Below are 11,756 nucleotides of genomic sequence, written 5' to 3' on the forward strand. Positions count from 1 at the left end.
AACAAGCCGAGTTAAGGCTGGATGTTTATAACTAAGAATAAGACTAAGCCCCCAAAACTAAACTGTTGCAGCCTGTGAGGGGCAGGACCACCTCTCCCACCTGCCACAGCGTGCATGTGTGTGTGTGTGTGTGTGTGTATAAGTGTAATTCTTTCCCTTGTCCACGCACTGCACAGCAGATGAGTATCAGTGTCACTTTAAATGGAAAATCCTACACATGACCTCACATGAGTATCTCAGCCAGATCATAGAGGGCTGGGGAGATGACCCACTCACCAATAAAGCAGTTGATGTTCAAGTATGAGAACCTGAATCTGGATCCCAAACACTCATACAAAAGATAGGGAGGGCATGGCAGTACGTAACAGCAAGTCCAGTGGTGGGAGGCAAAAATAGGTGGATACTGGTGGGAGAGGAAGTCTAATGGCCAGCCAATCAAGCCAAGATGGCCAGTTCTAGGTTCAGTGAGAGATCAAAAATAAGGTGGAGGAACTGGAGATATGGCTTAGGGGTTAAGAGAGCTTCCTGCTCTTCTAGAACTTATAACTGCAGCAGCAGGGAAACACTTCCTTTTCTAGCCTTTACGAGCACCCACACATGTGATACACTGTCACACACATAGACACATAAATAAAAACAAATCTCCATATTAAGAAGAGATAGCCAGGCGGTGGTGGCACACGCCTAAATTTTGTCCCAGCACTTGGGAGGCAGAGGCAGGTGGATCTCTGTGAGTTCGAGGCCAGCCTGGTCTACAAGAGCTAGTTCCAGAACAACTAGGGCTGTTACACAGAGAAACCCTGTCTCAAAAAACAAACAAACAAACAAAAAAAAAAAAAAAACCACAAACCAAACCAAACAAACAAAAACCAAAAAAACCCCACAAAACAAAACAACAACAACAACAAAACCAAAAAGAAAAAAAAAAATGAAGAAGAGATGGAGACGGGGAAACAGCTCAGTGGCTACGAGCATTTTGTTGCCGCTCCTGTAGATGGGAGTTTGATTTTTAGCACTGACATGGTGGCTCACAACCAACCATAATGCCAGATCCGGAGGATCTAATACCCTCTTCAGAGCTCTGCAGGCACTGGGCACTCAGCACAGGGTGCACCTAACATCCAGGCATGATTTAAAAGAAAATCTAAAATAAAATAAAGATGGAATGTGATACTGAAAAGATATATAGAGTTGACCTTTGCCCTTTAAGGGTGAGCACACCTATACATATACCACACCTATTACTTCTATTAGTATTAATGCTTAAAAAATAATTTAAAATCTTTCATTAAATAAGTACATCTTTCAGTATATATTTATTATTGAAATGTCTATAGATAATAAATTTTCTAAAGTAGTTTTGACAAATCTACATTCCTCTGTGATTGTTTTGTACTATTTTGAAGTGGGACTGCATGGTTCCAGGGTTACTTGGTTTAAAATTAAGTCCCATTGTTTCTGGACGACGTAACAGACGTGGTTACAGACTGCTACTGTTGTGATGGAGTTGATGAAGATCAAGGGTAGAAATGCTAGTTTTATCTTTCCCTCATGTTTGTACTTTCACAGTTAATATATTGTCTTTAACCTGGACCTTATGTGCTTACATGGTTTTTTTCCCTCCTGGCATTCACACTTAGGAACTTACACACTAGACAAAGGATCTGCTACTAAGTTACATCCCCACCATCTCCACCTTTTGTTTTTTTTAACAAGATAGAATCTCATATTTTCCAAGCATGTGCTGAATGTTTATCCCCAAGTGACTCCCCTGTCTCAGATTCCCATGAACTTCAGGTGCATGCCGCCACTCACAGCATTTGAAGTAAATTTTTAAAAAACACATGTGAGCCAGGCGGTGATGCAGGCCTTTAATCCCAGCACTCAGGAGGCAGAGGCAGACAGATCTCTGTGAGGCAGTTCGAGGCCAGCCTGGTCTACAAGAGCTAGTTCCAGGACAGGTTCCAAAACTACAGAGAAACCTTGTTTTAAAAACAAACAAACAAAAAACAAAACAAAACAAACAAACAAAAAACACACATAAAGAACAGTTTTCTTTACATGAAGCAACAACATGGCTAAATCTATTTGGTCATGTAGACATAACCTACTAAACAATAACAGGTGAAGGTGCCACTACCCTACCCCACCCCTAGCTGGGATACTTGACTCTTCCAAGATGACCCTTGGACTGAGTGACAAGCGGACCGACAGAGCACCAGTTAAAACCTATGCTGCCAAACACAATGGTTCTTTCCAGGAGAGAAACCCACGGTTTCTCCACGAGTCTGCTTCTGTTTTCACTTGAACGTTCTAGGAACAACGGAATAACGAGACAACGTATTTCAGCTGTACTCTGTACAGAGCAATCTGAGAAGAACCAGACCATGACACTGTACCTTAGTATAATACTGTAGCTTGGGAGTTGACACAATCTCCCCATCCTCTGAGCGAATCAAGCGATCTAAGAATTCTTCTTTGCCTACTTCAGATGCTGCCTGACAGAAACATTCCAGAGCCTGAAGAGATAAAGGATAAAAAAACACAAAATGGCTTACAAGAGATTGTTCAAAGGTCAGGCATAGTGGGACACATCTCTAACCTCAACAGTCTTGAGGCAGGGGCAGAAAGATCTTTTCAGGTGAAGTCAGCTTGGGGTACATAATGAGACCCTGTTTCAACAAACAAAAAGTTTATTCCAATTCTAGTTGCTATAGATCAGGGCACATGTACTAGAAAAAGCTAAAACAGAAACAAAATTCCTTTAAAAAGCCCATAGTACATTCACATTTTCCGTCAAATCTAAATGTTCTTTGTCTATTTTTTTTGTTTTTGTTTTCTTGAGACAGGGTCTCTATCTGTAGCCCAAGCGGTATTGGAACTCATTATGTAAACCAGGCTGTCTCAAACTCAAGAGATTTGCCTATCTGTGCCTTCCAAGTTCTGGGATTAAAGGTATGCATTACTATCCCTGGCTGCCAAACCTAAATTTTGAGAAATCATTTCATATATTTCTTAAAAATTTCCCATTTTTCCCATCTACTTTGTGTGCACATGTGCCACAGCACACACACAGAGGTCAGAGACAACTTTCAGGAAATGGTTTTTCCTTCCACTATGTGGGCTCCGGGGACTGAACTCAGGTTCAGGATTGGCAGCAAGTGTTCTTACCACTAATAAGCCATCTTGCCTTTCCCTCTCTCACTTTTTAAAATGTCAATATTATATAAAGATTTATATTTTGCCTGCACGTATGTATATCACTTGTGTGCATTAGAAAGGGATGTCAGATGCCCTGGAATTGGAGTTACACTGATCATGAGCCACCGTGTATAGCCTGGGAATTTAACTTGGCTCCTTTACAATGGTAACAAGTATTCTTTTTTTTTTTTTAATTTTTTTTTTTCTTTTTTTAAAAGACATTCTGCCTCCATGTATGCCTGCAGGCCAGAAGAGGGCGCCAGATCTCATTACAGATGGTTGTGAGCCACCATGTGGTTGCTGGGAATTGAACTCAGGACCTTTGGAAGAGCAGTCAGTGCTCTTAACTGCTGAGCCATATCTCCAGCCCCGGTAACAAGTATTCTTAACCATCTCTCCAGCACCTTAAATTACAAAGCAAACATTTGTTGCCAGATGTGGTAACAAGTTTCAGCACTCAGGAGGTGGAGGTAGGTGGATTTTTGTGAGTTCATGGCTAGCCTGATCCATAATAGTGAGTTCAAGGTCAGCTGGGGTGAGATCATGTCTCAAAAACCACAAACCAAACAAAAAAGCAAATAGGTGTCAGGCAGGGTGGCTCATACTTCCAGCACTCAGGAAGCAGAGGCAGGGACGTGCTGTGAGTTTAAGGTCAGTCTGGTCTACACGGTGCATTCTAGGCTAGTCATAGGGAAATCCTGTCTTACAACAAATGTAGACATGCGAGACATGTAATAGAGAAGATGCCTGCAATTCCAACACTGGGATGCTAAAGCACCAGGACAGCAAGTTCAAAGCCAACCTCAAACCCAAATGTGGTGGCACACACCTTTAATTCCAGCACTTGAGAGGCAGAGGCAGGTGGATCTCTGTGAGTTTGAGGCCAACCTGGTCTACAGAACTAGTTCTAGGACAGTCTGGGCTACACGGAGAAATACTGTCTTGAAAAAAAACAAATAAACACTGAAGACCCAGCAATTAGGATTACTGTCTACTCTTCCAGAGGCTCCAGCCACACATACACACATATAGGTGGAATACCAATGTACATAAAGTAAATATAAATAAGTCATTAAAGAAAAAAAGAAAAGAAAAAAGGGGGGATATCATCAGAATTAAGCCAATTCTCTCAATACCTTCATCTTCTATTTTGAGAGAATAAATTCCTATTATTAACAAACAAAGGTGGAATTGGTCATAGCTCAGTGAAACTGGGCTAGCATGTCAGACTCTGAATTTGATTGCTAGTATCTCACACATACATGTAAACTTTAATTAGATGTCTATTTGGGTTTTTTAAAAAGTTTCAAAAAATATATCTTTATGTTTTTATCTGATAAATTAGTAATAAGGCAACGACAGCAGCATGTTAGCAACTACAGAATGAGACAGGTACATGATTGTTCACTAGGTCAATCTTTCCTTAAACTTTATTATGTATGGATATTTTTCCTGCATGTACGTCTGTGCTGGAGTGACACTTGGCTGTGGGCTGGGACATGGACTGGGTATTAAACCTGGATCCTGTGGAAGGACAGTGAACTCTTTATTCCTGAAACATCTATTAGTTCCAACTATGTGAATCTTTAAGTAAATTCAGCTTTTAAAAAATGCATCACTAGGCCGGGCGGTAGTGGCACAGCCTTTAGTCCCAGCACTCGGGAGCAGAGGCAGGCGGGTCTCTGGGAGTTCGAGGCCAGCCTGGTCTACAAGAGCTAGTTCCGGGACAGGCGCCAAAGCTATCACTAGTGCTGCTCTTGCAGAGGCCCAAAATTCAGTTCATACACCCACACCAGGCAACTCAGAACCACTGTAACTCCAGGTCCAGGGGGAGCTGGTACCTCAGACCTCTGTGTGCACCTCTGAGGCAGGGCAATACAAGCACAAGCCACAGCATGCACACTCCCAATGAATAAGCAAAATTGGGCAAAATAACCTGTCGGAGACTCAAAAGCACAGTAACTAATGACGCGCACTCCTAGTCAATCACAAGACGCCAGTTTCAAAAGAACCAGCCAAGAAATGTTCCTGCTTCCTATGGCAGCTTTATTTCCCTAACCCCATAAAAACTCCTGACCCTTCTACAATAAAGAACTTTTACATAGAAAAAAAAAATGCATCACTAATTCCTAAAGACATCTGCACTGGGGCAGACAAATTTTAATGCTTTCTTCTTACTTCCCTGCACTAATTAACAAAGTACAAATCCTGGCCAATCCTGACACACAAATCGTGTTCTTTAACATTCCTACAAGACTCTGTGCCTCCTGTACCACAGTCAGATGGAAGTCAGGTGTCCTCCTTGCACTAGTCTGTTCACCACTCCAATGTCGTTTACCTTCTGCACTTCTCCTGTAACCAGGTAACACCGTCCCAGCATAAATCGACAGGATCCAACATTGACTTGACACCAGGGATTCAACAGCTGAATATAATCCTAAAAGGTATAAAAATAAAAGAACTTTCTGCTCAGAAAATAAGCAGCACTTAAGAACTGTCCTTTCTGACTTGTTCAGAGTTAGCACTTAAGAACTGTCAGTTCTAACTTCTTCAGAGTTAGCACTTAAGAACTGTCAGTTCTAACTTCTTCAGAGTTAGCACTTAAGAACTGTCGACTCTAACTTCTTCAGAGGAAAACAAGTGCTCAGTAGAAGGCTTTATTTCTGAAATACCCAGAGATTAAAAATGAATCCAATTATTACTTTTTATATAAAGCTAGACACCATGGGGTAGTGACACATGCCTATAATCACAACTAATCCAAGTCAGGGACAGGAAGATCACTTGCAGTCAAGAGTACGAGGCCAAGCTGGGTGGTGGTGGTGCATGGCTTTAATCCTAGCACTTGGGAGGCAGAGGCAAATGGATCTCTGTGAGTTCAAGTCAGCCTGGTCTGCAAGAGCTAGTTCTAGGACAGCTAAGGCCATTACACAGAGAAACCCTGTCTTGAAAAAGCAAAAGAGTATGAGAGCTGCCTGGGCACCACAGTGGGACTCCCCTCACTCCAACTTCTGGTTGAGTCCAGAAACACAGCAGTAATTTCATACACTTCATGTCTAAGTAATCTCACAATTTTTGGTGCTCTCTCATTCCGTGAGTACAGTATAATAAAGGATTTATATGTAAATAGTTTGTTTCATTATAAAGAGAACCTAGTAAGAATTGAAAAGTTTTCTTTTTGGATTTGAAGATAATTTTGTTTTGGTTTAAAAGAAAAATTCTGGGGCAGGCAGCTGCCTAGAGGAGGAACATAGAAAGACAAAGAGAAAGCCATGCTGTCTGAGGTAAGCTGGCACGGAGGCCAACTATGGAAGGAGGAAAGCTTTGGAGAAAAAGTGATGTCCAAATGTTAGGGAAACATGCTTTGAAGATTTAGGGGCAAAAGCATATTTTTCTGAGTAGTTCAGAAAAGTAAGGAGACTTAGGCTACATGGCTATGGCTCTGTGAACTACTGTTTACAGAAAAGAATTAAAACCAAATGACCAGAGACATGGCTCAGTGGTTAAGAACACTTGTTGCTCTTGTAGAGGACCTGTGTTCAGTTCCAACCACCCCCACGGTAGTTCAACAACCATCTGTTAACTCTAGTTTGAGGGAGATTCAATGCCTTCTGATGTCCATGAGCATCAGACAAGCACATGCTATAGAGACGTGCAGGGATGTAGAGGGCATAAAAGGCCTTGTGCACAAAGATAAGCACTGGAGAAGCAAGAAAAGTTAAACGCAAAGCTCATCTCTTCAGTGGACTAGATGTTTATCTGTTCTTCCTGGAATGCTGGGAATGGATGTAGTTTAATAACCTCGTGATCTTATTCTGTCTGATGAGCCACCCTATATCTTCCAGAATTTATGTTTTATTATCCTAGACCCTTTCCCCTTAAAAACTTATTCATTACTTCTAGGCCATAAAACTCATCCTTGTGAGAGATGTCATTTGTACTTTATAACAGCCTAAGTGACTTCTATGTTATCTTCGGGCAAGGCTAAATCCTGACTCCCACGGGGATTCTGTTTGTTTTAGTCATTCTCCTAGAGTCCAGGGATATAGCTCAGTGGCAGAGCTTTTCTTTTTCTTCGTTTGCTTTTGAGATAAGGTCTCACTTTGTAGCTCTGGGTGGTCTGTAAGTCACTATGTAGTTCAGGCTGGCCTCAAACTCACAGAGATTCACGTGCCTCTGCCTCCTAGTGCTGGGATTAAAGTGATGTGCCCCTAGGCTCTGCAGTAGAGCGCTTTCTTAACATACGCAAAGTAGTGGGTGAGAGAGAGAGAATATAATAAATTCATGACCACTGGAACATGTCTTGGCATAATCAAAGTTAATTTTTGTAGTTCTTGCTATCAGTATAATTAAAATGCAGTTAACATTCACAGATAAATAATCTATAATCTATCAATGACCTACTTTTTAAGAATGGTAAGAAATCTTCAACAAAACTCACCTGCAATTGTACATACTGGCAATTTCCCATCAAACATTCTAGAAAGAGACAACCAGGATTGCTAGGCCATCTAATCACTGCATTAAGGAATTCCCTTGGTTGAATGAAACTCAAAATATACATATTAATGGGCATCAAACTCAGAAGAGTCAATGAAATAGTTTAAAAAGAAAAACTAGAAAAGCCCTAGGGCTTGAGGTATAGCTATGTCTTCAAACACTTATCAAGGATGTGCTGCCCTGGATTTGATCCCCAGCACTGAGAAAGAGAAGAAAATGTTATTATGTGGGCAGAATAAATGCTGTAGGGACAATTTAGACTTGTCACCTGGCTTTCAAGCAAAAGGATACAAAAGCTGCAACAAATAACTGGTAATTGCAGTAATCATTTCAGGCCAGTTCAATCCAGTTTGACTCAAAGGGGCTTTTGGTTGAGAGAAGAGATGAGATATAATATGTTTTCTTGCAACTTCGTGGAAGAATAACTCCATAATTGTCTGAGGATTGGACGCTTAAAAAAAAAAAGACTTGTAATTATAATATCAACTTTTAATCAAGATCATATTAATTCATTTTATGCCAGCAACAAAGGGCAGTGATCATTTTAAAACAGGCAATGCAATTTCAGTAACAGCAGCTTGCAAACTGTGTCACGCTGCACAAATGCAATGGAAAAGCCATGTAAGGAATTTCATGATCTCACTATAGTTAAGCAATTTGTCTAGAAACCTTTTAACATATAGTCCCAAATAGCCCATATTTTAGCTCAAACAAATCCTCTACAACAGTACTGAAGCATGAGTGAGAGCCCTTTAAATATTATTGATTGAGATTACAAAAAACCACTTAGTAAATTTACGACTCAGTAAAATTTTAAGATGATTTTGTTGAATTAATCATTGGAGTATCAAAACACAATGGACAAAACAGCAATAAAAGAAATACTAAAGGCGCCAGCGGTGGTAGTGCACATCTATAATCCAAGCACTAGGGAGGCAGAGGCAGGTGGATCTCTGCGTTCAGGCTAGAGTGAGTTCCAGGGCAGCCGGGCTACATAGAGAAACCCTGTCCTGAAAAACCAAAAACCATAAAAAAGAAAAGAAAAGAAAAGAAAAGAAAAGAAAAGAAAAGAAAAGAAAAGAAAAGAAAAGAAAAGAAAAGAACCACTAAAGGCAAGAGCATGGTTCTCAGCACGGTTTCTCTTGCTATCTCCCTAATAGTGTTTGTGCCACACACACAGCTACAACAGCCCTCATTTACATCTGGTCTGAGACCACTAGATACTGTGCCATAACCACAGGTCTCGGGCCATAAGTTGCTCATGCATAAAAGCAAAGAACAGCCCATCAAATTCCCAGCAAAATTCTTCAAAGACCTCGAAAGAACGGTAATCAACTACATTTAGAAAAGCAAAAAACCCAGGATAGCCAAAACAATTCTGTACAATAATAGAACTTCTGGAGGCATCACAATCCCTGACTTCAAACTCTACTACAGAGCTACAGTACTGAAAACAGCCCGGTTTGGCATAAGAACAGACAGGAGGACCAATGGAACCGAACAGAAGTCCCGGATATCAACCCACACACCTTCCAACACCTGATATTTGATGAAGAAGCAAACAATATCAAATGGAAAGCATATTCATCAAGTGGTGCTGGCATAATTGGATATCAACATGTAGAAGAATGAAAATAGACCCTTATATATCATCATGCACAAAACTCAAGTCCAAATGGATCAAAGACCTCAACATAAAGCCAGCCACACTGAACCTCATAGAAGAGAAAGTGGGAAGTACAATTGAACACATTGGCACAGGAGACCACTTCTTAAATATAATCCCAGCAGCACAGACACTGAGAGAAACAATTAATAAATGGGATCTCCTGAAACTGAAAAGCTTCTGTAAAGCAAAGGACATGGTCAACATGACAAAATGACAGCCTACAGAATGGGAAAAGATCTTCACTGACCCCACATCAGACAGAGGTCTGAGCTCCAAAATATACAAAGAACTCAAGAAATTGGATACCAAAAGATCACATAATCCAATAAAAAAATGGAGTACAGACCTAAACAGAGAACTCTCAACAGAGGAATCTAAAATGGCTGAAAGACACTTAAGGAAATGTTCAACATCCTTAGTCATCAGAGAAAGGCAAATCAAAACAACTCTGAGATTCCATCTTACACCTGTAAGAATGGCCAAACTCAAAAACACTCATGACAACTTATGCTGGAGAGGTTGTAGGGAAAAGGGAACACTTCTGCATTGCTGGAGGGAATGCAAGCTGGTACAAACCCTTTGGATGTCAGTGTGGCGATTTCTCAGAAAATTAGGAAACAGCCTTCCTCAAGACCCAGTAATAACACTTTTGGGTATATATCCAAAGGATGCTCAATCATGCTACAAAGACATGTGCTCAACTATGTTCATAGCAGCTTTGTTTGTCACAGCCAGAACCTGGAAACAACCTAAATGCCCCTTGATCAAAGAATGGATAAGAAAAATGTGGTCCACTTACACAATGAAGTACTACACAGGAGAAAAAAAAATAACAAAATCTTGAATTTTGCAGGAAAATGGATGGAGCTAGAAAACATTTTGAGTGAGGTAACCCAGACACAGAGAGACAATTATCACATGTACTCACTCATAGGTGGTTTTTAAACATAAAGCAAAGAAAGCCAGCCTACAAACCACAATCCCAGAAAACTTAGACAACAATGAGGATACTAAGAGAGACTTACATAGATCTAATCTAAATGGGAAGTAAAAAGTATAAAAAGACAAGATCTCCTGAGTAAATTGGGAGCATGGGGACCTTGCAGGGAGGATTGAAGGGGGAAGAAAGAGGTAGGGAGGGAAGCAGAGAAAAATGTAGAGCTCAATAAATATCAATAAATAAAGAGAGAAAAATTAGAAAAAAAGAGAAAAAAAAAGCAAAGAACAAGTCCATTTCTACAACAAAAGAACATTTTAAAAATGTACAATAAACACCCAAATTAAAAGTAAATATATAGTCTACTCCTTACCCAATTTATTTGCCATCAAGGCACCAGAATCAGTTAATTTCAGTACTGACAAATGTTGCAGATTAGATTCCCTATGAGAAAAGAGAAAACAAACTAATAGATACTGTTAAACATTATATCTCTACATTTATTTTACATTGCTGATTAAATTAATAGTCAAGTGGTAGTGGTACACACCTTAAATCCCCATACTCAGGAGGCAGAAGCAGGCAGATCTCTGTGAGTTTGAGGCCAGCCTGGTCTACAAGAGCTAGTTCCAGGACAGGTAGGACACAGAGAAACCCTGTCTCCAAAAACCAAACCAAAAAAACAAAAACAAAAAAACCCACCAAGACCCCAAAAAACATCCACTAAAAGCTTAAAAACAGATTATTTAAGGACTGTTCAAAGAGTCATTTGTGAGACAAAGCTCATAGACTAACGGCAGTATTAACTGTCAACTTGGCAGGAATCTAGTTATCTGGGAGGCAAGCACTCAAGCATACCCGTGAAGGATCATCTATGCGATCCTCAGAGAATGTCTGAGGGATTTTCTGGAGTGTGTAGTTGATGCGGGAAGACCATTCCCTAGGCAGCGAGTCCTAGACTGTATGTCGTGGAGAAAGGGTACTAATGCGTGTTCACTGTGCTCTGCTCTGCTTCCTAAATGCATGTGACCAGCTGCTACACGCACCTGCAGCCATAGAGGCCTTCACCCTTCAACTGTGAGCTGAGACATGTTTGTCAGCTATTTTATCAGAGCAACAGGGAAAGTAACAGGAAAACACTGTAACCACTGGATTTTTCTTTCTTTGCATGTAATGTTCAGTCCAATTCCAACAACCACTTTGTGTATGGTTTAACTCTTCCTGTTTCACCTTATTTTGCCATCAATAAAACTTTTCTCCATATTATACACAGTGTATGTATGCATATGTACTAAAGTTAGTGAGTGTATGTATGCATAAGTATATACATATATACACACACATATATATAAATAACATTACTTTCTGAAAAATTACCCTCAACCATTAAAAAATGGAGTATATAAAAATGTTAATTATAGACAGTAGTGATCCACCATGTGGGTGCTG

The 11,756-nt window shown here is 40.3% G+C and overlaps 1 protein-coding gene across 1 annotated transcript in view; it reads right to left on the reverse strand.

The window, feature by feature from the left end:
• The window catches only part of Nup160 (nucleoporin 160), a 66,948-nt gene that overhangs the window by 30,299 nt on the left and 24,893 nt on the right, over positions 1-11,756 (reverse strand). The window contains exons 18-22 of the mRNA XM_026787856.1: positions 10,681-10,751; positions 7,993-8,152; positions 7,643-7,712; positions 5,540-5,638; positions 2,400-2,519 (exon numbers count right to left, since the gene is read on the reverse strand). Coding sequence (XP_026643657.1) covers positions 2,400-2,519; positions 5,540-5,638; positions 7,643-7,712; positions 7,993-8,152; positions 10,681-10,751 — 520 coding nt within the window. The remainder of the gene's footprint in view (positions 1-2,399; positions 2,520-5,539; positions 5,639-7,642; positions 7,713-7,992; positions 8,153-10,680; positions 10,752-11,756) is intronic.

Source organism: Microtus ochrogaster (genome assembly GCF_000317375.1).
Source record: "Microtus ochrogaster isolate Prairie Vole_2 chromosome 14 unlocalized genomic scaffold, MicOch1.0 chr14_random_1, whole genome shotgun sequence".
Classification (NCBI taxonomy): domain Eukaryota; kingdom Metazoa; phylum Chordata; class Mammalia; order Rodentia; family Cricetidae; genus Microtus; species Microtus ochrogaster.